This window comes from Triturus cristatus, chromosome 3_2 (assembly GCF_964204655.1).
Source record: "Triturus cristatus chromosome 3_2, aTriCri1.1, whole genome shotgun sequence".
NCBI classification, from domain to species: Eukaryota; Metazoa; Chordata; class Amphibia; order Caudata; family Salamandridae; genus Triturus; species Triturus cristatus.
The window spans coordinates 84,867,775-84,894,242 of record NC_140584.1 but is presented as its reverse complement, the minus strand read 5'-3'; the positions used below and the strand labels follow the sequence as shown (position 1 = coordinate 84,894,242).

Below are 26,468 nucleotides of genomic sequence, written 5' to 3'. Positions count from 1 at the left end.
GAGAAGAATGCAGGGATAAATCTCCTAAACTATAAAACTGACTCCTCAGGTAGATGGAGCATAGGCAAACTCAGAAGCAATCAAATAATCTTTATGTGTGCAGGCTATTATGGCTGAAATATGATGACACCAAAGGGGATGATGGACAGAGCGTTTGAGCAAATCAAAAACTCACCCCCATTCAACTGATCTGGGTTTAATCCATCATCATTCTTTAGCTCACTCCACCACCCCAGTTCAGACATGGCCATATGCAAATCAGTCTGACCCTGTGCCTCATGGGAACAGTCCAGCCCGAACTGCCAAGCCATGTCTTCCCTGGACCAGAAACAAGTATCCTGGGACCAGTTTCGGGTTCATAACCCTCATCAGCCAGGCTATCTTGAATCCAGTGGCAAAGTGAGCAAGGGACCCACGTCTGGGCATACCCTGCCAACTTAGGGCGAACAAAGCGATACCAAAGGGGGTGATGGACGGAGCGTTTGAGCAAATCAAACACTCACCCCCAGTCAACTGATCTGGGTTTAATCCACTCCACCAGACATGGCCATACACAAATCAGTCTGACCCTGTGCCTCATGGGAACAGTCCAGCCCGAACTGCCAAGCCATGTTTTCCCTGGACCAGAAACAAGCATCCTGGCACCGGTTTCGGGTTCATAACCCTCATCAGCCAGGCTATCTTGAATCCCGTGGCTGGACTGTTCCCATGAGGCACAGGGTCCAACTGGGGTGGTGGAGTGAGCTAAAGAATGATGATGGATTAAACCCAGATCAGTTGACTGGGGGTGAGTGGTTGATTTGCACAAACGCTCTGTCCATCATCCCCTTTGGTATCGCTTTGAAATATGATGACACCACACCTCTTAGTACTTTAGCCATGGCTTTCAAGTTCACCTACTCAACCTGGGGAGAGAATGTGGCACAGCAGCCAGAGCCGCCAACTCGGGGGCTGAGGATCCAGGTCCGGGTCTTGGCCTCAGCTCAACATCCTGTAATTCTGGGCAAATCACTTAATCTCCCCATGCCCATGGACAGCGCCTGGATACCCTCACGGGTGATAAGCCGCACTAAATAAATCATCCATATATATATATCGAGCATCAAAATAAGTCTAGAAACATCTTCCTAAAGAGGTTTAACATCACTAGAGCTGTTGCGGACCTTATCTGAACTAGAAGTATTGATACAAACATGTAGGAACTGGCTGATTTTCTTGCTCTTAATGCACTTTTTTATGAAAAGAAGATTACTCAGAGCAAATTAAAGTGTGACCCAACATCTGTAGTTAGCTGGTCCGCCTTACTGAACACCTCTAAGGGCCTTTTTACAAGCTAAGTGGTTATCATCCCTGATAAATAACAATACCACGGGATACGTTATTTATTGGGTGTGATAAATTACACCTCTTACGAGTCCATTGGGAATAACATGTGGATTTTGGTGTTCAACACACCAAAATCCACATGATATGGTAAATAGCATTCTATAATTATCAGATGCTTTAAATAAAACCAACCTCGTAATTCCGACCCATGCATAAACACGAGTTTAAGCATGGGTCGGAATATTAGGAGGAACTCGTAATCAGACCCTAAAATTACTATCATCTTTTCTTTACTAACAGCACTCACCGAACTAGGAACAGGATCATCACTTTTGTGAGCAAGCACACGCGGTGCACATGCTGATCTCTCAATTTATTTTGTAATACTTATTATTTCTTCCAACGAAAAACAGTTAATAACAATGTGAAAATAAATATATATTGATCGACAAGGTTGTCAAATTCACATGAACTTGGAAATATGCGTAAGGATGCAACACATTCATCAATAATCTCGTCACTGTGCTGTCTTCTAGAATAAAAATCTACAACAGTATTTGGTTTGTCGGTGAAATGCATTTCTAACCTATTGGTCGCTTCCAATTCGTCCGAATGGCCAAAATCTTCTCTTGAAGGCTGAACTTCAAGAACGCGATCACATATCCTACTATGGTATGGCGGCGTAGTGCTAAACGTGTCTATAATGTCTTAGAGTAGAATGCACTCTCTATTCTTCTTTATATTACTTTTTTAATATGCAGAAGAGAAATGAGTAAAAAATATTACAACTAGCAGGCAACTACCTATTAATTGCGTTTTATATTCTATTCTTGCTCAGGTGAATTTAGTGGTGATGAAAAACTTTTTTTTTTATTTATTTTTACAGAAGTGTAGAGTAAATGTAAGCAAAATGTTTCAACTAGCAATGAAGAAATCGATCCTTGTTTTTTTCTTACTACTGCTCATGAATGTGACATTTCGATATGTGGCTCCAACATTGATCTGCAGCTGAAGAGAAATGTTTCCCTTATGAAACACCTCTTGTCTGATACAGTTGAGACCTAAGCCAAGATGGCAGCTCATTTGTAACCTTAACATCATAAAAAACATCAAGCCAGGATGCAACTAGTATGTCACTGTTAAATACGATTTTCACACGACCTGGGCGGCGTCATGGACTCCACAATTACACTCCAACACTTGGTCCCTAAAACCAATCTCCACACCTCCAACAGATGCCTATGTGTTGTGATCAATACCGTGGCAGCATTCTTCATACAGCAAACGCCTTTTGTCTTCTGCACAATGCCTGGGCTCTTAATAGATCCAATCCGCTCAGAATCCAGAAAGTCCTCCAGAAAAGGAAACTCGTCGCATATGCAACGTTCTCTGTGTTGCAGAGGAAGCACACAGGAGACATTAATTAGTCTGAAGCTTTAATTGCATAAGTATTTGGAGTCATGAGCAGCAGATGTCCTAGCCCTCCAGTTCCAAGGCTCCAAGTGTCAACTGACCAGGGACGCTGGAACCAGGGTGTCGTGACAGAGCTGTGTGCACCGAATAAGCTAGCAATGCAGCACGAAACTAAATTAACAGAAGGTAAGTAAAAAGATAAGAACACCAGATACACATTGAGATGTGACATGACACGGTATGCAGACTTGCAACAGGATATACGCTGCTTATTCCCACAGTTGAGGGTAGGCTGCGGCAATTTGTACCAAGTGCAGGTACAACTCTCTTGCATCACAGCCCTTCCCGACACACAACAATGCCAATAAATTGCATATTACACTCAGCACATAACCCGGGAGAACGTGAAGCCTGACACCTTAGCTACCACATGCACTTCCAAATGTGACATATTCGCCCCTCTGCCCATAGGGCACCACCACTTAAATGATTCCAGCCATTGACTTATATTGGGACGCACCATCAGGGTGGCTTCTCCCAGATGCAAGAAATTGCTTTAAAAAAATGTATTCTATCTCTCGCAATATTTTGAAAAGTGTTTTATTTTCCCTTTTAACCTTAAGTCTCTATTTACTTAGGTGTCATGTGCTTTTTTGCAAGTGATGTAAAGTTTTATGTTTTTTTTAACTCTGTGTATGCTTCCTCAATATATATCCAAATCATTCCAGGATGCTTGTAAAGTGCTATAACGTACCCGTTGTGGAAATTAAGTGAATCTGTAACATAATGAACTGATCATAAATCAAATAAATGAGCTAATTATACATTTTGATGCTTAGGTAATATTCAGAGTCGAATTTAAGTAATGAGCTGTAACTGTGTTTACAAAAAACATGCAAACAACAGATGACGACAATTGTTACATATAATCTACAGTGTTCCAACAAAGGATAAATGAAATATAATTTTACAGATCCTATGATAGGAAAAGAACGGACAATTGGGTGAAAGTACCCTTGAAGAGATCTGCTTCCTGTTTCAAGGACAAAAAAACTGTGGCCAACAGCGCTAGTTGTGTTACTACAGACCCTTTCAAGATTGAAGTCTTTCCCTCCTGATAGGGGTCGTCTTTGTTTTGGATATCAAGAGTAATTATCATTGGCTATCAAGCAGCCCGTCAGATTGGTCTACACACATAGACCATTTCTAATTCTTTGAAGGTCAGCTAGTCAGAAATGCACAGTTTGTATTTTTTAGCAATTCTGATTGGTCACACTTCATTCAAACAGTATCCGTCCTTGTGTTGAAATCATTCTGATTGACTACTAGGCGGCCGGTTAAGGCAACTGTGCGACCTCCATGCACTGTTTTGTGGTCCACACAGGGCCGTGCAAACCATTTTCAGTGTTTAGGCAAATAATTCATCACACAATTTCAGCATGCATGATAAATGGAGAAGTGGTCTTACAATTCCTGGAAAAGGAAGCAAGAGCTTGTAAGTGATCGATAAGCAATAATGAATATAATCCAGTCTTGTTCTCCACCTGCTAGTGCCACATCCAGACTCGTGTCTATGTCCAGCTCCCCCCAAAAATACTCTGAATCAAAGAAACTCTTTCACACCAGCAGCTAATCTCTTGATGGCGCTATTGTCAACCTGACTCTGAAAAACAAAAACAATTCTGGACACACCGAGGCCCTGCTAATTATCTCCTGCGCACTTCAGTTCATCTACAAGAAATTAACACAGTATAATTCAAGCAATTGCAAGATTTCTGGAGATGGTCTTCTGGGAGACCCAAGGATATAATAGGAAAGAAAACAGCTCTGCAGGTCGTGCTGAGAGAACAAAGACCACAGGAGTCATTTAGAGGGTTCAACATGTGGGCTCCTCTGACATGAGCGGGTGGCCCATGTCATTGTGGCCAAAATAGAGGGCAAATAATGACCACATTGCAGCATCCAAGATGCTGTAATGCTTCCAGAAGACAGAAACAGAGCCCACTGAACACTGGGTGTCGGAATCCTTTATATCAAATGTAAAGTAAACAAATTAACATTATCTCTCTCTTCGGAGTGGTGAAAGCACCTACTAGACCCGTCCACAGGGCACCTCTGTCACTGGAAAAACCTGTCAGGTGAATCTAGACACAACAGCAGAATCTAGCATCTGAATGCTCTCTACCCTTGTACGGACATGAATATTTATATTCTTCAGTAAACTAGAGCAATAAAAACTGACAGCAAACTCTAACTGTCAAAGAAAGCTCCTCTGCCCAGAGATCCAAAATAACAAAACCAAGAACCAGCTTCATTCACTCTCTCACAAGATACACGAATCCAGCACTGGCCCAATCTGACCTCCAGTGGCCTCAGGCACACACAGAATCACCAGACATGCAAGGGCCAGGCATGTGCACATTCTCTCTAACTAGTCAGTACATGGATGGCGTCACATCCTTACATACTCCCTAACAGACAGGAAGCAGGCACAGTCAGCAGCAGCAACAACCAAGTGGTCCTGAGGACTGTCTCATCTGTCACCACTTCACTGTCTAGGTCTCCTCTCTCATACTTTAGGAATGTTAGCAATACACTTCCACTGTCTGGGAAAACAACCACACCCCCATTGTTTGCACATGAACAGACATGGGGCTTCCAAAATGGATTCCACAGACCTCCCTTACTTTGCTTCATGAACACAGATAATGCATGTAACACACAGGGTCATACATAAACACACACAACATATACATGGATGTTAGCACTAGGTACCTTTCATACCTGTGGTTGCCCTGCTGTACCAAAGAAACAATTTAGAATGGGATTAGGCTACAAACAAGGTATAAATTAGACCACACATTGTGAGATGCTCTCAGCCAGTGTCAAATAACTTCTTTTTAGTGAGTTAGTGAAACAATCTTTAATAAACAATAGTGAGGAAAGATCATTAAATCAAACTTTCTTTTTCTGCACCACTTCCCATATGCAGCATACAGACCCAATACCAAGGTTCGGATACTCCAGTCTATGTTTGAAAAATCTGCCTAGACTTGGCATACCGCACGCTTGGGTTCCTAATGTTTAAATGATCTGTACACTTGGTCTCTCATGCTCAAGCTGTCTTAGGACATGGAGTACTCTATATTACGTTGTTTTTTTGTACAGCTTACATTTCCAGATTGCTGGCTATCCCAGAAAGCCTTGCCCCCTCGATACTTGTAAAACCCTGCAGGAAAAATTGACTTTGACTTACTGCCAAATAATCCCCTCCTTTCTTTCTTCAGACTAACCTTCCCCTTGCCTTTCATCCTTTGCATGCCTTCTGTTTCTAAGTGTAGCCGCTTTATTCTCTTGCCTGTCTGCCTTTACTTGTCATATTGCAATTCTGCATTTGGCTTACACCTCATGTCATAGATTAAAATCCCTCCTTTAAAAAAATACTTTCCCCAGAAAACTAAAAATATCTAAGGTCCACCAGCCTACCTATCTTACCAACCAAATGCCTGAAACCTCATAGAGCCCATTAATGAGCACATCTAACTGGTATTCATTTTAATCTATCACAAAGACACTGGAGTGCATTTATGTTTTTCTGTCTTCAGAACACATGCCTAATCCCAATAACCAACAATGTCACTGGTTTAATCACTAACCTTGGGTTCCGGAGTAGCGTGCTACTCGTCATAAAGCGGTTCAACATCTCATCAGGGTTATTGAGCACTATATAAATACAATTACAACAAAACTTGACCCACGAGCACATTACATCAAAACTGCTTATTCTGTTGCATTCGTTTTTGACTACTGTTTAACTCAAGACTAGTGCTAACCCGCAGGTCGCCTTTTAAAACTTGTAGCATGCCAACATTTGAAAATATGAAGGACATTTTGTTTATTTTAGATTTTTCCCTGAATACATAATTATAATCAAACAATTTCTCAGCAAATTCAAGGAAGAACGATGGGATGAAATAGAAAAAACCTTTATTTTAATTCCACATGATTGTATAACTATGTTATTGTAAACCTTTTTCTTACCTGTAGCATTGGAAAATAATTCATTTGTTCCTGCAGCTGTTACTATAGTATCAATCACTTCTTGCGGTGTGATGATGGAACTGCTTGTGAATATATTAATTACTTCTATCACAGTACCAGGTGCAGCTTTCCAGACACGTTTGCTGTTTGAAAAATATCTGAAATACAGTTCACAACTATTAAAAATAGAAGCATGGATTTAATCATTCTCAAAGTATAAAAACTTATTTTCTACATGTGTCCTTTGGACCCATACATAATTATTTAGAATAACATAGAACATCATGTGTTAAACTATAAAATACAGCTGAATAAAGTAGCATATGAAAACATATAAAACACTTATGTAACATCTACTTGAAATATACATTTCTAAAACGTCTACCTTAAATATATATTTTCCTACATAAGTGCACCTAAACCCACTTCCAAGCCCCTCGCCCAAATATATAAAAAATTGGGTCAATTATACGTTTAGAAGGCAAGAGTTTTCTTCTGCTGTGAAAAAATAGTTGTTTACCTTTCAAATTGAAAGGTGCCACCAATACAAAAAAGAAAGTGCTTTTAATTTAACAAACAGAGCATTACTAATTAGAAATTACTCAACTGTTTCACATTGAATAAAATACTGTGTAATTTCATGTGCAAGCAGCTGAATAAAACTACCCAGATCATGACTATACAATAAACAGTGTACTATAACCATGTGTCTTGATGATCTGTATATATACAAACACACACACTTATATACAAACATATATATTACACACATATATTACCCAGTTGCTGTCGCCACTGGATAGTTATAGTTAGGATGACATTTCTATAGGAAAAGCATTTTTTGGTTTGCTAATAACTGTGCGACTGTTTGACGAAACTTCATAAAACGTTTTGAAAAAGGTTTGTCCACCTCAACTGCTTTCTGAAAAGTTTTAGTGTGATCCGTCAAACGAGTCATAGGAAAATTAGACACAGCTACAGCCAAAACAACTGAAATAAATTAAACCAAACTTGGCAGAACACAAGATCTGGCGCCAGAAAACGTATACTTTGTGATTTGGTGTAATTCTGTTTGCTAGCTTTTGAGAGCACGGGCAGGGAAGTCTTATGTCTTCCCACCTGGTGGTCCCAGAAAGCCGCTCCTTCCTGATGGGGGGTCACATGTTTCTCCTTGGCCGTGCTTCTGCAGGCAGGGAAACACAGAATTGCTCCCGCCAAGCAGGAGCAGGAAGAAAAGCTGATCCTGCTGGGTGGGAGGAATGCAGCTCCCGCCGCACCTGGAATGGGTACCGACAGAGGAGCCGATGGGGCTGAGGGGCTTACTCTGCAGCGCTCAACATAAAAAATGATGTGGTGTGTCCTGGGTGGGCAATGGGATACCCAAAGAAGGAAAAAAAAGGAAAAGAATGATAAATGAGCGTCAGGAGCCCTTTGTTTATCATTGACTGCTCTGGTCCCCATAATTCGCTGCATGGGCTTTTTACTCATTTGTTATATCCTAGTGGTGCTCCAAAAAATGGGCAGGGGCACCAGCAAGCATTTTATAATGTTGAAGGGGCTGCAGTGAGTGCAGCAGCCCCCCTAGCAACAATAAAAAAACTGTATATTTTCTGGGCCATTAACCCCTTTACCGCGTTGCGGCGGTTTTAAAGAGTGGGCGGGGCTGCGTCGGCCAACGGACGTGCGCAGCACTAGTCAGGTAGTGCTCGCGACGGCCGTTGGCCGAAAGAAGCAGCGAACGGGTTAAATCTATGATTCCAGGAGAGCTTATCATATTTTTGAAGCACTACTAGCTGGAGCTCTATGCTCTTTACCTGGAGTCTAGGGTCATCTTGTGGTTGGTTTTATGGCTGCTTTTGCGGGATGAAGAATGTTAAAAGTAAGACTAAATGACACAGCACACACTCAAAGAGGAAATAGTCTTAAAGGATAGCTTTTGTGCAGCACAAAAAATATCCTGAATACAATGCAAATACCCTTGCACTATGGTGCAATGGTGTCTGCATTGACGCTAGACAACTCTAGGTCTGCCAATGCATGGAAAGAACCTAACTGCACCATTCCAAGATTTGGCACAGATCTGCTTTTGGCAGGTGAAGCAAAGCAGTCCAGCAACTTTTCTTGCCGTGCTGTTTTTCAGCACTTCTTTGTAAATATGCCCCTTAATACATAGGCAGATGTGCAATGTGTAATATGCTATTTGTTCTCATTGTTGAGTGTGGGGAGGGTCCTTGATCCACAGTATTCCATTTCTACTTCTCTTAATCGCTTAGAGGTATAAATGTAACCATTCTGAGCAGTAAATATACGCTTACAGATAAAAATGCTTTGTGAGTTGGGCCCCAATTGCTCTTCCTTTAAATAGAGCATTTAACTTCAAAGAGGGAAAAAGTATGCTAAGAGGACTCAAAGTACTACCAATTATATCAATCTTGAAGCAATGAGGCAATCACAGAAGGTTGCAGTGCACACCATTTTGGGGTGCCAGAGGCCAGTGCCAGTGCACATGCTTGATGTCACTTTGAATACTGCTGATACAAAACCTGGTATTAAAAAGAGGGTTACTATAGGGAATACAATGTTTCAATTGCACTGATTTCTTAAGGAATACTTAGATAAAAAAGCTCCTACCTTCTCAGCAGATAGTGGCTTTGCTCTGGGGGTCGAGCATATGGTCTCCGACTGTGAGAAACCTAAACTCCTCCGATGCCACAAGACTCTGAAATGCACCCAACTATCCAGCCAGTAAAAGTGGCGTAAATGGTTTGTTGCCAGTAAGAAGACTACCACAAATTACAAACAGATGTTCACCAGATGTTCACCTGGAAGCTTGTATCCTTCCAGGAGAGGATCTAGATCCTGGAGATTTCTGGATTTTGTAATGTTTTTCCCCTGAAGAAACATGGGTTTTAGCTTAAAAACAGTAAGGTGTAAGAATATAAACTGCAAATCATACATACCCAAACTTTTTTGAAACAATAAGAATTTAATAAAACAATCAATGCTGGTAAAGTCAATCTATGTATCTTACATTGGTGTACTGAGTTTCATTCTGAGCTTTCCACTTGCAATCACATTTTTGCAAACATGCTGCTAGCGAGGCCATGCACAAACAACACATGCATAACAATATTTCACGAAATGGGGAGATTCTTGGGACTGTTTATATATTTGGAGTCTAAATAAGAACCTCTCAGGCTTTTAGGGAATTTTAAATTTGGCTAATTGCAGTGAAAAGATCTGGGGCAGTTCGTCCATAGGAGCATGCGGGCATTGACCGCCTGGCCCACCCTTTGCGACCCACTACACAAACAAACTGTACACATTATCCCCTCTCACACGTTCCACTCTCACTTGTACAGGGGCTGGCGCCATGACGGAGCTCTCTTTCCCGGCATCACAGTAGCTGTTCAGGCTATGTTAACTGAACTGCGCATGTCGGACAGGCCTGTGTTTTCACTGTGGCCAGCCTGACATGCGCAGTTCAGGCTTCTGCAATCAACAGCTGAAAGGCAGCTGAGAAGCAGAAGCACACCCCAGTAGGTGTCCAATGGCGCACTGTGTTTGCCTGCTCCAGCCCATCCTAGCACTGCCCTTATGCTATTTAGCATTGAAAGCAGCAAGAGAGTAGTGCTTGGATTGCCTCGGTGCTTTTGTCCAGCAAGTAGAGCGAGGTAGGAGGAACTTCGGGTAAAGTTTGTTTTTAATTTTAAGGGGCTGAAAGTAATGTTTGCGCCCCACCACTTTCTAAAGGAAGCAGCCACCACTGGAAAAGATATAATAATGATGCACACCAAATGATGAAAGTCTTGAACAGTTGCCATTTAATTTGATAGTTTGGCAAGAATAAGGGTGATTTCTGCCTAGAGTTCCTTTAAAACTGTAATGGAATCTTTAAGGCACTACACAGATAAATGAAGAAACACATTTTTTACAATAATTGTTGCCCAAAAGACAAAGAAAATGGAAATCATTAGTAGAACAGAAACATCACAAAAAAAGGATTCTAAGCGGCAGATTTACAAGCCCCCTGCGCCACCAGTACATCATTTTTTAAGATGTACTGGAGGCGCATTTCACTTCTCCATATCTACAAGGAGAGGAAAAGCCACCCTGAGTGACTTTTCCTCATCTTGTAAACATGGCCTCTGCACACACAGCACTTTGCGTGGAAGGGGCATTCCATGCAGTTCCAGATTCCATGCAGTTCCAGATTTACGATTCCTTGTAAATCTGGAAATGTGTCTCGTTCCATGGGTGTTGCGTGTGAACACCCACAGCAACACCCATGGAACGAGACACATTTCCAGATTTACAAGGAATCGTAAATCTGGAACTGCATGTCAATGACGCCTCACCCTGGGGGGGCGTAGTGAGGCGCAACAAGGAGAAATGTTTTCATTTCTCCTTGTTTGTTCCTCTTTCAAAGCATGCTGCATTCTACAGCACGCATTGAAAGAGGAAAATGCCTGTAGGGGCACCTTCCTGCACAAAAACAATCTCCCCATGACGCAGGAATCCTTGCACCATGGTGCAAGGGTGCCTGCGCATGGCTGCAGTTTGTGCGCCAGCGCAGGGGAGAGCACAGGAATTCAACATAGTATTGTAAATATGCCGCATTCCTGTGCTTCGGAAGTGCCGCAGCGTGGCGCAGCCAAAGGGCTTGCGTTGCCACGCTGCGGCACTTCCTTGTAGATCTGCCCCTATGTTTTTCCTCCAAAACGATTTCAGAGATAGGTTTTTTGTGAATCTACTGGATATTCATAAACAGTAGAATAACTCGGACTGCCATTGATTCTGGAACACATCTTTAAATATGTAAGCTTGAAATAATTTAAGAAAGAAAGCAATCTGAATCACGCCTTTACATAAAAATAACACTTTAGAAATTATTCTTAAACTGAAAAAACATTTCAGGGATTGGTGCTCATATCTATAGACTTTGCCATGTAAAAAAACCGACACTTCCACTTTAAAAATTCTAGACTTTACAATGTACCATAATGCACAATAAACCCATTGAGCGTGGATCTTGTAAGACTTAAGTGTTTATCTAAGCTTACATTTGGCTGAAACCCGTCTTTACTGTGAGGTCATTGTGTTTGCTCGATGTGTTAATCCGTGTTGCTTACATTTCAACTGTTCACTTCTCTGGTCACCATGCTATGGCTCTTGTGGAATTATTAAATTAAATATGATCTCACCGCTTCTGTAAGATTTGGTAATAATGGCGAATGCATTGAACCCTATACAGTCGAGCGTGGGGTACAACATGGCTGCGTCCTTGCTCCGATTCTTTTTTTGCTCTACACAAACAACTTGGGAAGAGTGCTGGCATCTGTTGGGGCAGATGTCCTCCATGTCGAGCAAAAAGCTGTACCTTCCCTCTTATACGCAGATGATGCGGTTCTCTTGGCAAGGACGGCTAATGGCCTTAAGAGTTTAATCTCCAGTTATGACGGGTTGTCTTTTCCCGAACCCGTTCTTCTAATATTCTTCTTTTGGTCCTGACGAAGCGCTCCTGGATCCAATAGGGACCATCAAAAGCGCGAAACATGTTGACCTGACTTTCTTTACATCACTTTTGTTAATACACTACACGGGTCGAGAGAAGTGGGACTTTATTTGGTTCTGTTTCCCCTCTCATAATAGCACTATCGTGCATCTCCATCCCCGTCAATATTTTAGTTTGAACCAGGGACCTCCCAATTAAATTACTTTTGGTCCCTGTCTCAATTTTATTACCTGCACTCACTAGCACAGCTCTACCCACACACCCACACTCACAAATGCGGCAACTCCTAAAAGAACTCCACCAGAGAGCCCCTAACTAAGGGCCCGTGAGGGACTGCAGCGCCACCCCCACGAGGAGCAACTGTGCCCAATGATAATGCTAAACATCCGCAAGGGTGTGTGAGGGCACCAAGTACCACAACAAGGAGTACTCTCTCCTCACTCTGCACACTCACTTGGTCTTTGGAGACATCCCCTACTCTCTACAGCTTATCCTTTGGCTGTTACTATCTTGTCTTTGTTTAGGAACTGTAACCATCCATTGGAATAACATATGACTTTCAGGAGCATTGGTTCAGGACCTTTTTCAATTCGCTCCTAGTCCCCTTTCTTATTGATTTGTTAATCTCCAGTTATGTCAGATTTATGCAAGGGTTAGACCTGGAGACAAACCTGAACAAACATTCACCCTAAACATGAATGAAAAGATATTGGATAGGGTAACCTCATTTTCTTACCTGAGTACGGATTTTGATGAGAGGTGTTCCTCGTCAATTTGCATTAGCCATAGGGTTACTAGATATACTTGAGCTGTAGGCACTACCTTTGCTTTCCACGTCCATTGGTAAAAAGCCTATTGCCCCAATTGTGGAGATATACAATAGGAAATGTGTGCCAATCTTACCCTATGGAATGGGGAATTGGGGATGCAAGGATGTGGGTGTCATGCAGCTGGAGGAGAATAGATTTTGTCGGCGGTTATTGGGCGTCTCCCCTCGACCCCACATTTCGCCTGCACCAGGAGCTAGGCATGGAATATGTGCAGGATACCATTAATGCTGCCCCCTTGGTTCTCTGGTGCTCATTATGGTCAAAAAAAGAAGCAGAACTTAAACAGGCCGTCATTAGAGAGTGCCTGTCTTGTGATCGTGGCCTGGCCGTTCCATGGCTAAAATACATTAAGGATTGCTTTTCAGCCCATGGCTGTGTACACTTGTTTGAGCACCCGGGGGCCATCATGAAAAAGGATAACATTTGGGTTCAGGAAAGCTTTGTTAAGCATAGACAGGCCTCTAGGGACCTAATGGAAGTGGCCAAACCCACGGTAAGGGACAATTGTATTATCCAGACCGTGCCTACGATTGCCCCATATCTTTTACATGTAGAAAATGTGAAAGCAAGAACACTACTGGCTGGATTCAGGCTAGTTTATTTTTGTTGGTTAATATGGTTTTCACTGGGCCAATACTCTTCTGATACTATTAGTACTTGCCCATGCGATAAGCATCCTAGCCAAACTTTACAGCATTTTGTTTTCTTCTGTCAATATTATTTGCTGTTCACAAGGAGGTTTTTATTACCATTGTTGCGCAGACATAAATTCTCTAAGTGCAAGGCTGCCCTAGTCTTCTTATTACAATTGTACGATCGAGATACATGTTACCTAGTTCCCAGTTTTCTGAAGTGCATTTTAGCCCTAAGAAGGAGCATGATGTTTTAAATTTTTATTGTATAGAGAGCTATTTGTATTAGAGATTGCAAGCTCTGTCGTATGATGCTATTTTTGAACTAATGCACATTATTTATTCTTTAGTGGCTGTTAGGGGTTGTAAGTTTATTTGAATAACATATTGTTATTCTTGTATTGATTTTTAGACTTTTTATCTCTTTGTATGTCATCACTTATGAATATTATCGTAGATGTGCATTTAAACATTTTTATCTAATCTTTCTCATTTTTAAAGGTCTCTTTTTGTGTATCTTTTATGATCTACTCTTGGTTGATCGAATAAAGACTAAGACTAAGACTATACTATTCATTTGAAAGTAGGAGTCCCTTTTTCTCTCTGTTTGGTCAAGGTGTTTGCCCTCTCACAAACCCTCTCTGGCCACCATGCTATGGCTCTTGTGGAATAAAAGAATCCTGGAACTATAAACACTGCATCTGCATTGTTTGTCTTCCAGTTTCTCACTCCATTTAGAAATGTGGAATCCACCAGAAGACACCTTACAGAAGACTAGGAGAGAATAGATCTTAGGGCCACAAAAGATATTCTTGGTAAGCACCAAGAAAATGTGTCAGCATGTACCACCTCTTCTGAGAACGCAAGGGGGTATCAGTTCTCCTTGTTAACATTTGAGGGGGAAAAGGTCTGACCACCACAATATTGAAAGCTTCATAAGTATCTTGCTTGATTTGCTGATCTTGTTGTCTTTTATATCTTTCTTAATGTTCACTACATCGAGCATTACAATATTGATGGCCCTTATACACATTCCAAGCATTCTATCTTAGAGCAAGAGCAGGGCCTCAAACCAAACACAAAGCTTTTCTTTATAGACTTCTCAAGGACAATTTGTCCACTTTCCCTCTATGTTCTGTCAATGATGATCAACAAACTGACTTGTTTCTAAAGACTGGGCTCATCCGTGGTGGGATCCAGATCAGCTCCATCAATCCTTCCAACTAAAAAGTAATCTTTTGTGCAAGCCACAGGCATCCAGAATGTCAGGCAGGATCTTACAAATAAGATTTTCATTGTAATTTTCCACAGTGTGACCCCTAAGAATGTGAAATACTGCAACCTGAATATTCTTAGGGGCAGATTTACAAGGCACTTGCGCCCCTTTCGCGTCATTTTTAACATGGGAAAAGTGATGTAAAAGTGGCGCAAGGGCCTTGTAAATAAGCCCCTTAGTATTTTGAATGGAACAAAATTCTCCTCGACAACATCATATTATGACTTCCAATGGAAAGGATTAAGAACCTGGCGCCTGGCAAAGATTTTCAAAGTGGTTTTAAGGGTTTTTCACTATCAGGAGAATTTTACATCATTGAAATGTATGCATTCTAATTGATGGGTACCCTTATAACTTCCGTATAAGGCAAACCTCTAGCCATGGTCTTAGATTGTTGTCTTCTAACTTGCAGTCACTTCAGCAGGAGTGTGGGGTATGTCCATGTACTGATTAATTCTTCTGTCTCTTTTATCATAATATGTTATCACTGATTCCATCAATTTGAGTCCCATAAGCCTCTATATGAGTAATCGAAGTTCGCAACTGACGCTGTTCAATACATCAATGCATTTAAATAACGTGAAGCACATTAAGCTCCACAAGGAAGACAGAGAGTGATCAAGTTTCAGACTAAATAGGTGTTTTAAAGGTTAAAATATTTACAGATGCAGAAATAATCAAACTAGTATTAATCAATAATCAATACATGAATGCATTAGTTAATATGAAGTTCACATCAATTAAAGTCATATAAGTAAGGGGCTGAACTGTCATAGAGCTGCCTCAAAGAACAGTTAAGTAGCATACATTCTTTCATATAGAGAGTACTCTACTTTACTCTAAGCCATTTTGAAAGTGGACAAAGCATATATGAACGGTAACCTACTCTGCACTAGCTTAAATCACACAATTGGAACATTTGCTACACCAACACATAGCTCCCCTAAACGATCCAACCAGGTTAGAGTAAGGAGATATAGGGCCATATGTAGGTAGCATACAAGTTACCACTTCTTAAATACCAAACTTTACCGATTCGGTATTTAAGAAGTGGTAACTCGTATGTAGGTAATCATTCGGTAAATATTACCGATTCGGAGAAATTCGGTAATTACCGAATCGGTATTTACCGATTCGGTAATGAGGCATACCTTCCCATTGATTCCTATGGGCCTCCAGGCCCATAGGAATCAATGGGAAGGTATGCCTCATTACCGAATCGGTAAATACCGATTCGGTAATGGGGGGAGCACATTCAAGGGTGGCAGGGTGTCACATTGACACCCTGTTGCACCCCTGATTCCTGCATGTGTGCACATGTGGCGCACATACATGCCCTAAGGGCATGTATGTCTGCCACATGGCACTGTTAGTCCAGCAAAATATTGCTTTTTGCAATGAATTCGGTATTTAGCACCAACATATATTTGGTGCTAAATACCGAATTATTTTCCCTACACATCACTCATTTGAGTGTCACCTACATCTCATTTCAGGATTCGGTATTTACCGAATCGGTAAAATTACCGATTCGGTAATTTTACAGATTCAAATGTTCCCCCTACATAGCAAAAGCCTAAATACCGGTCGTTAACGTGATATTTACCAAAAATCGGCCGTTACCGACCGGTATTAGGCTACCTACATATGGCCCATAGTCTTGAGCTCATTCATTTCTCAGGATCTTCCAAAGGACAGCTTAACTAATTGTCCTTCAAACGTACAATTATCTGCAACAAAACGTGATACTTTAGTCTGAACTCTACAGGTGTACTGTTGCAACCAGTTAGGGCATTCTATGGTTATCACAAAGAAGAAAACATCCTTCCATGGGAAAAAAGGCAAAGGCACATTGTATTAGTTAATTTGAGCTCCAACTTCTCTTAGAAAAAATGCACCTGTGTCATGAAGCAAGATGGCACCCAAATGCTAGCCATTTTAACCACCGGCCTACATTAGCGATGGTCAATCCAAACATGAATAATACACAGTTAATATCAATTCAATTCAATTCAACTTTATTCGATTTCAGAAATATAAAACCATAAAGGTTATCTTCACATATTAATTACATAAAAGTCACATCTTTTTTTCTTGTCACAGATAAAACACATTCCACGACGTTCCCAAAAATAAATCAGTGAAGGAGATAAAACTACAAAATTCATATATCACTGAGCATAAGCAATAAGTTAATTATCTACCAACATGATTGCACCGTCCCGTAACTATAACGGAACTTAAAAACAACCTTGGCCCCTGACAACAGTTAAAATTCAATCAAGACAGGCCCTGGATTTTGCCACAGATTTCAGGTACCCAAGAACAAAAGGGATACACTCATCCTTCAATGATTGTAAAAACGGGAGAGCTGGACGAGCCTGTTTAAAATCCATCCTTTTCAAAATGGGCACGATAAAAAACTTTAGAGGGACCACATAAAACTACAAAATAAAACAAAGTGTAGCAGATCCTGTGGAGACTCTCCGTCGCAGCCACAGGGTGGTAATACTTGCCCTCAGCTATTCCCCCTAGGGACGGCGACCAGGAGGTGAAAAAGGTCCAGTCGGAACCTTGACAATAAAAACCGTTCATAAGTACTAAAAGGTCCCAGGAGGTAAGGCTCGATTGATAATGTGGTCTTTAACATTATAAATTTGAGTACGCTGGGTTTACACAGTTCCAGCTCTTCTCTTTCCAATCTCCTAAGATTGCCAAAGGACTCCCTTATTGTCCCCACATCCTGTTTGGTTATTGAGTCAGGGTTGGTGTACAATTCACTACCGCCCAGCCTTTCAAAATTGTCCTTAATGTATTTGAGCCATGGGATGCCAAGTGCCCGGTCGAGGGTCATACACTTTTTAAAACTCATATGACTCAAGGTTAGGTCCTTATTCAACCAGGTTTTTAACCAAAACGTTATGGGACGCAGTGCCAGTGTATCATTTAAGAAAGGCACCCCAAGTTCCTCGTGTACCATCATATTTGATGTACCACAAGGAACACCCAATAGACGTTTAAGGAAACTGTTCTCGACTACCTGGATGTTTTCTAAGGGGACATGCCCCCAAATTTTGTTTCCATAAGAGGCTGTTGCAACACTCTATGCCTGATAAATCTTCAACAAGGCTGCAATAGGTCTCTTTCCTAACTTGGATGCAAAGTTAAAAATAGCAGCGTTCACCCGCATCAGATCCCCCTTCTTTCTTTGTTTAAGTGGGCCCCACTTTCCACACATATCCAAAAAGACCCCCAGATATGAGAATACATCAGTTTGCGGCACCTTTGCCAGGCCAACCGTGAATTGAAAAAGTTTTTTCGGGCGGATCCCCACTTGCATGACGTAGGATTTAGAATCATTAATAGATAAATCCCGATCCGCCATAAAGGTGGAAAAAGCATCAAGTAGGGTTTGTAGCCCCCTCGCAGTTCTAGAAATAAAGACTGCATCGTCGGCTTCAAGTAATACAGGGAGTCCGCGTCTGCCTACATACGGGTAATCCACCCCTGTAGACAAAAGAACTTGGTCTAGGTCGTTAATATATTAAATTAAACAGGAAGGGGGCCATAATGCACCATTGACGAACGCCTCTTTTAATATCGAAATCACTAGACACACGCAGATCTTGTGAAAACCTGACGTTAGCCTTGGTTGCGCAATGGAGATCTTCTAAAAAGTGAACAATGTTGCCATCTACCCCTATATCTTTCATGGACTGCCACAGTTTGGACCTGTTGACGCGTTCAAACGCGGAATAGAAGTCCATGAAAGCTAAGTAGATGGTACCAGGGCGTGCAACCGTGTACTTGCTAAGAATCAGGGTGAGGTTAAGACACTGGGACACAGTAGACCGGCCTGGGCGGAACCCGTATTGAACGTTTGATAAGATATTGTGTTCCTCTGCCCATCCGGTCAGTCTATCTAGAAGCACACAACTCACCACCTTAAAAAACCGAATCTAACAGCGATATTGGTCTATAACAATGTGTGTTGTTACGATCCCCCTTTTAAAAAACTGCCACAATAGTCGAGGTGGCCCAAGACTCAGGACAATCAGTCCTGGCTGCCGCATTAATTACGGCAGTGAGAACCGGTGTCCAAAACGAGGGGTCAGATTTAAAAAAGTTTGGAGGAATACCATCAGGGCCCGGCGCTTTGTTGCTTGTCAGCCCTGCAATGCCTACCCCTATCTCCCCCAGCCCAAAGGTCAATGTAGTAAAAACTACCTCCTGACCGGACTCACAAATCAACTCGGGGGGACTCTCAAACATTACTTTAAAATGAGACACCCAGTCATCCTCCGTGATGTGTGCGCATATAGTGCTTCCTTCAACACTCTCAAGGAACGGACTATTAATAATGCTCCAAAAGTTGGAGCTATTCTACAGGGTGCAAGCCTCGATCGACTCCCTCCAGGCCTCCTCCTTCAGAATAGACCTGCGCTTGGCCAGTTTCACCTTACAATCCTAATGGCAAGCCCTGACCAGGGTCTGATTTCTAGGACTCCTGTCAAGAGCTTCTCGTAAGGATCTTGCCGCCTTTGAGCATGAAGAATCAAACCACCTAGGAGTTGGAGAGGCTGTTCTGCGTTCCGGGGCACTTAAGAGATCACTGACTCTGGAGGAAATGGTATTAAAAGCACTAATGTTCCCCCCTGGTGAAGTATGCGGCGAGGTACATGTGGCCAGTTCACTGGCACAATGTTCCATAACCGATTTATGAATAGCATCTGGAGAGATCTGTGTCCATTTAAGCCTTTGTTTACCATCTGTCGGTCTTAATAACCCCTTTTCCGCAATACCCCTTTTACATAACATTAATGGATTCCACAATTCAACACACAATGGGTTATGGTCACTGTAAGCACTTTCTTGTATAAAGAAACCCCGAAATGAAGATTTCAAGAATGATGAAATTATCATAAAGTCAATAATTGTACCACACCCTCTTCCTTTAAAGGAGGGAATGGCTGCCTTACTACAAGAGTCACCTAATGACAAGAGAGATATCAAATCAAACTCATGAAGGAGGATGTTCAGGGCGTCCCCCTGAGGTGTATGCTCAAAATGCAGCCCCCTCACACGAGGGCAACCTAAATCACCCAATCTGGTCAACATGGGATCTCCACAGAGGTGTATATTAAAGTCCCCAACAAACATAAGGTTAGACTAATGTTACATTCACCAGACGTACTTGATACTGAATTATAGAAGTTAATGCAATCCAGTTTTCTAGATCCCTTTCTTAGGGTCAGGTATTGTATACAGGGACTATGTGAGGGTGAAACCTGAATCTGACAGTCCAATGCGACAGAGATAAAAATGACCTAACCACCCTTAGGTCTACCAGCCGTTGAGGGGGAAGCCGGGACGAAAAAAGACTTATAGCCCTCTAAAAATAAGCTGCAGTCTACCAGCCATGTTTCCTTCAAACAAATCACTTGGAATCGTCTCATGAAAGCTCTCCACAGAGGGTCAGAGAGCTTGTTAGCCAAGCCTGCGACATTCCAGAATATAACACTGATTTTTCCCTAGAATGTCCCGCTGAACAACACAATTTGCCGAGTCCGATGCAGGGGACCTATCAAGTCAGTCGCATGTGTCCAATCTAGACAGTGGGGTGAATCTGTTTGACAGCTCCAGGGGCGGTAAACCAAATCCCTGCCAGTAAGGGGTCGTATCATCAGAATATGCTGTTGTAGCAAACAGATTCTAATGTACATGCCTAGTAGGCAAGATTCGCTGCGGCAGGTTGACAGGTAGAGCCGTATTAACATGGTTCATGTGTGTACTCCCCGCGAAGGCGGGTCTATAAAAGAACCCGAGTGGTAGAGCCACAATTGCCGACTCTTGACTCAATGAACCAGAATATAACCTTGAAGATAAAATCCTTTCTGCCAGGTGTGGTCTGTTAAAATGTACAATGATACAATCCCCCAATAATAATTTGTGAGAGCTACCAATCCACTTCACTCTAAACCACGATAAGATTTTTTTCCACCCTTGATCTCAAATGAGTATTGTATGATAGCCAGTGTAAAACTTTATTCTTCAACTGGGAAAAGTTCTCTTTCCTACCCCCTGGAAGAGTTGGCACATTCCCCAATACCACAACATAAGGGGTAGATTCCACGGGCAGATGTATTACTGGTAGGTCTAAAGGATGAACTTACCCTCCCCTCGTAGGCCATGCCCCTGTTTGATGAGTCCCTGGCTGGGGCTGGGGCTGGGGCTGTGGCTGCAGAGACGAGCTGCTACTCGGGTGACAAGATCCTCTCTGTGTCGACGATGGTCGACTTTCGATATCTTGTCTGCCCTGCCTCTGTAAGTGGCTGCTGTCGGGATCTTGCGGGCGATCCAGATTTGAGGGATCTAGTATAGAGTGATGTACAGGTTGGTCAACTGTGCCGCCATTCTGAACTGTTAGCGGGGAACATTTCAGGTCTAATAAACTTTTTTCAATTGCCGTTAATCGTTGATACATCGGGGCCAGCTTAGAGTCCATCATGACTTCCATCGTTACCCTTTAGGGACTCCAGAGCACCCATCATGTCAAAATTGGCAGTGTGGATATAGCAGATGGTTGAGCTTTAGGGGGCAGATTAGGTTTTTGTTTTTTGGTCTTGTCCCCATTGTTTGTGATTTCCTTTTAGTGCCTGTAACCATCCCCTTAACTCCCAGTGTAGTCAGTGGAGGGTTCCCTTGCGGTGAAACGTCAAGTCGGGAAGTGGACATGCACGGGGTAGATACCACCCCTGCCTGATTTGATTTGGCCTTAGTGCCACCATGATTATTAGTTATTACAACCAGCGAGAGGGGCCTTCGTTGAGCTATGGGCAGGGAAGTAACCCCACTGTGGTCATGCGTTTCTATGTTGTCTGGGGATTTGGGAGGATCATTGTCCATGCTGGTCTGTAAATCAGGTATATCTGTGTGCAAGGCAGTTGCACCAGCAACCGGTGACCTAGAAAGGCGACAGTTAACTAACTCGATCTCCTTGTCCAAGACAGCTGCAACACGTAGAAGAAATTAGTCCATGGTAGTTACTGAGGGGGTGATACCAGCTACAGTCCTTCCCGAGGCTAATGTCGCTTTGCGTCTGACCATGATGGACTTAATGCTAGCAGTCTCAACAGCTGCCTGGCACTGGGAGTTGGTATTACTCAAACGGGTTGTCAAATGTTAGGGCCTGAGAAGAGGTGGCAATCAGACAGAGCTGGACAAAATGTAGCAACAGGGTACCCCAAGCACCAGGCTAGAGGGACAATCGTCAACAGGTAACCCAACAGATATGTGGTGTATTAAACAGATATGGGGCGAGACAGGCGCCTTCCTACCTTCACCTTAGGCAATGGAGCTGCTGCGGGAGGGCCAGTAATGAGCAGGGGCGATCGGCGTTACTCGTGGTGCTCCTCTGGGGGTATAATGCGAGGGATTGATCACAAGCCAAGAGAGTGGGCCCAGCCCAGCCTCCTTCGGCTTCGGACGGGCACAGACGGCCCGCCCTTGGCCCGGGCGCATCCCGGGCACGGCCCGGGCAGGAACGCGCACGGCCCGAGCTGCGGGAGCCCTGGCCCCAATTAAAGCATCTCCTGATGCATGGGTGGCGTTGGCAGCGTACGCGCTGCAGGAACTACAGGGAGATGTGGTTTCCTCCCTCTGGTGCACCTCCAGCATTTCATGGCACCGCTAGGGCAAAATTCATCAAGTCTCCACGGCACAGTTCAAGCGCTCCCGCACTACACACAGAAATCAGGTTTCAAAGGCTTACCGCGCTGCGGGAGCCCTGGTCCCAATTAATGCGTCTCCTGCCGCGTGGGCCGCGTGGGCGGCGTTGGCGGCATACACGCCGCAGGGACTACAGGGAGATGTGGTTTCCTCCCTCTGGTGCACCTCCAGCACATCGTGGCACCGCTAGGGCAAAATTCAGCAAGACTCCATTAATTGTAATAATTTTTTTATTAGTATTAATAATTAATTTATTTTTAATAAAATATTAAATTATTATTTTTCCTACTATTGCACTCACTGGAGTGGGAATAGTAATTGTTACTCCTACAGTATCCAACGCTTTACCTACTATTGCACTCACTGGAGTGGGAATAGTAATTTTTACCCCTACGCTATGCAACGCTTTCCCTACTGTTGCACTCTTTGGAGTGGGAATAGTAATTTTTACCCAATGCTATCCAATGCTTCCCCTACTGTTGCACTCACTGGAGTGGGAATAGTAAATGTTACCCTCCCGCTATCCAACGCTTTCCCTACTGTTGCACTCTCTGGAGTGGGAATAGTAATTTTTACCCCCTACGCTATCCAACGCTTTCCCTACTGTGGCACTCTTTGGGGTGGGAATAGTAATTTTCACCCCTACGCCATCTGACGTTTTCCCTACTGTTGCACTCACTGGAGTGGGAATAGTAAATTTTGCCCTCCCGCTATCCAACGCTTTCCCTACTGTTGCACTCTCTGGAGTGGGAATAGTAATTTTTACCACTACGCTATCCAACGCTTTCCCTACTGTTGCACTCTCTGGAGTGGGAATAGTAATTTTTACCCCTACGCTATCCAACGCTTTCCCTACTGTTGCATTCACTGGAGTGGGAATAGTACATTTTACCCTCTCGCTATCCAACGCTTTCCCTACTGTTGCACTCTCTGGAGTGGGAATAGTAATTTTTACCCATACGCTATCCAACGCTTTCCCTACTGTTGCACTCTGTGGAGTGGGAATAGTAATTTTTACCCCTATGCTATCCAACGCTTTCCCTACTGTTGCACTCTTTGGAGTGGGAATAGTAATTTTTACCCCTATGCTATCCAATGCTTTCCCTACTGTTGCACTCACTGGAGTGGGAATAGTAAATTTTACCCTCCCGCTATCCAACGCTTTCCCTACTGTTGCACTCTCTGGAGTGGGAATAGTAATTTGTACCCCCTACGCTATCCAACGGTTTCCCTACGGTGGCACTCTTTGGGGTGGGAATAGTAATTTTTACCCCTACGCCATCTGACGTTTTCCCTACTGTTGCACTCACTGGAGTGGGAATAGTAAATTTTGCCCTCCTGCTATCCAAAGCTTTCCCTACTGTTGCACTCTCTGGAGTGTGAATAGTAATTTTTACCCCTACGCTATCCAACGCTTTCCCTACTGTTGCACTCTCTGGAATTAGTAATTTTTACCCCTACGCTATCTAACGCTTTCCCTACTGTTGCACTCTCTGGAGTGGGAATAGTAATTTTTACCCCTACTCTATCCAACGCTTTCCCTACTATTGCACTCTTTGGAGTGGGAATAGTCAATTTTACCCTCCCGCTATCCAACGCTTTCCCTACTGTTGCACTCTCTTGAGTGGGAATAATAATTTTTACCCATACGCTATCCAACGCTTTCCCTACTGTTGCACTCTGTGGAGTGGGAATAGTCATTTTTACCCCTACGCTGTCCAATGTTTTCCCTACTGTTGCACTCTCTGGAGTGGGAATAGTAATTTTTACCCTCCCGCTATCCAGCGCTTTCCCTACTGTTGCACTCTCTGGAGTGGAAATAGTAATTTTTACCATCCCGCTATCCAACGCTTTCCCTACTGTTGCCCTTACTGGGGTGGTAATAGTAAATTTTACCCGCCTGCTATCCTACGCTAAAAATATTGATTATTTTTTATTAATATTACGTTAATATATATATGTATTAAAAAAATAGTTTTTTTAAATTACATCAATTATTTATTAATTGTAAAGGTATTTAAGTATTTTTAAGTATGTTTTAGTTAATTATATTTATTATTTCATTAATTTTACATTACTTTTAAGACATTTAAAAAATTCGATATTTTGACCAACTATATTTTTTACATCGATATTTTGGATTCTATATTTTTGCACTTACCTGTTTGCAGATAGGGATTCGATATTTTGGCATTCTATATTTTTTCCTCGATATTTTTGTAGGTCGATATTCTCCTCCTCGATATTCTGTCAGTGATCCCGAATAAGGCCCACAATCTGCAACCTTCAGGTTCTTCACTGAAAACTCAGAAGTATTTAGTGACTCTCAGAGATCAAATTTGAAAATTATGTTTCTTTTAGAGTAAGCCTCACATTCAATCCCCAGGCACGAAGAGATCCTACAGGAAAAAGATTCTCTCCATCTTGAAATGCTTCTATAAATCGAATGATTCAGGCCTGAGAGATTTATCTGTGTACTGATGTCATCTTTTTTCTCACGAAGAAGTGAAAGTTCATGCAGCAGCATAGGAAAAGGGCCAGCAGAGAAGCCCCATTTTTGAGGATACCTTCAACCTCCTCATTGACTAAGGCAATTTCTTAGTATAGGAATAAAAGGACTGGATAGGGCTACAAGGCTGGCAAAGTACATGCAAAATATATAGCAGACTCATGGGGTCATACACTCCCACCATTCAAATGAATGAATGAAAGCAAGAAAACTTGGTATAACGTAATAAAGACTCCAAAGAGGTATCCTAGTGCTGAAGGTTGATCTGAAGCTGACAGAGTTATCAAGAAACTGATGAAAAAATATATGGTGGTTTTAAAAACACAATAAAAGTATAATTGTGAGAAATAGTAAGCAAATATACTGGGAGAAAATTCCACAGTAATAAGGACAAGTGGGAAAAAGAGTGGCCACCAATGTGGGCTCATTGAAAGAAGAGCTTCACAAATTTGTAGATGAGGATCTTAAAGTATCTGTTATAACATAGCACTGAAATGAACTCGCAAGGAGCAACAGAAAGGGTGTCTGGGACGTTCTTCCTCAGAGAACATTTGAGGAAAACAGTGGCAAATGGTACATTTTAAAGGAAATCTGAGAAAGGAAGAAGGTTTATAAAGCAATTGTGAATGTGTAGTGTTTAAACATATCAAAAACTGCCCCATATCTCACTTCATTAAATATGTTCATCAGTTACTATAGTGTGGAGGTCGCACAGTTTGTTGACTGCTACTAAAGTGACAGTGGCGCATGTAAAGGGGCGGAAGTGCTAATGTAATGCGAAATGAGACTATCACGGGAAATGAAATGAAATGAAGGGTATGTTTATATAGCGCATCTGTCACTCCGACTGGAGCCTCCTGGCGCTGCCGATAACCAAGCATACTGATACAAAGCAATCTAAATTAGAGCAAGAGAGCAGGCATCAGATAGACCAAATATCCAGGTCTTAAGGGCACGTTTAAATGGATCTTGCTGTTGTATTGCCCTGAGTTCCCTAGGTAATTGATTCCATGCTTTAGCTCCAAGTATTGAGGCTGATTTTCCTCCCCTAGTTGACAATTTGTACCTGCCTTCTGCCAAAAGATTTGCTGAGCTAGATCGTAACGTTCTGGCAGTGGTATATGGTTTAAACCTGGCAGAGAGATAGGCGGGCCGACTCCTCGAACAGCTCTAAAGGTTGTCAGGAGGAGTTTAAAGA

General features: G+C 42.5%; 1 protein-coding gene across 21 annotated transcripts in view; it reads right to left on the bottom strand.

The window, feature by feature from the left end:
* The window catches only part of MUC13 (mucin 13, cell surface associated), a 772,367-nt gene that overhangs the window by 272,917 nt on the left and 472,982 nt on the right, over nucleotides 1–26,468 (bottom strand). For all 21 annotated transcript variants that reach the window (XM_085647277.1, XM_085647282.1, XM_085647279.1 and 18 more), the window contains one exon: nucleotides 6,781–6,938. In XM_085647277.1, coding sequence (XP_085503403.1) covers nucleotides 6,781–6,938 — 158 coding nt within the window. The remainder of the gene's footprint in view (nucleotides 1–6,780; nucleotides 6,939–26,468) is intronic.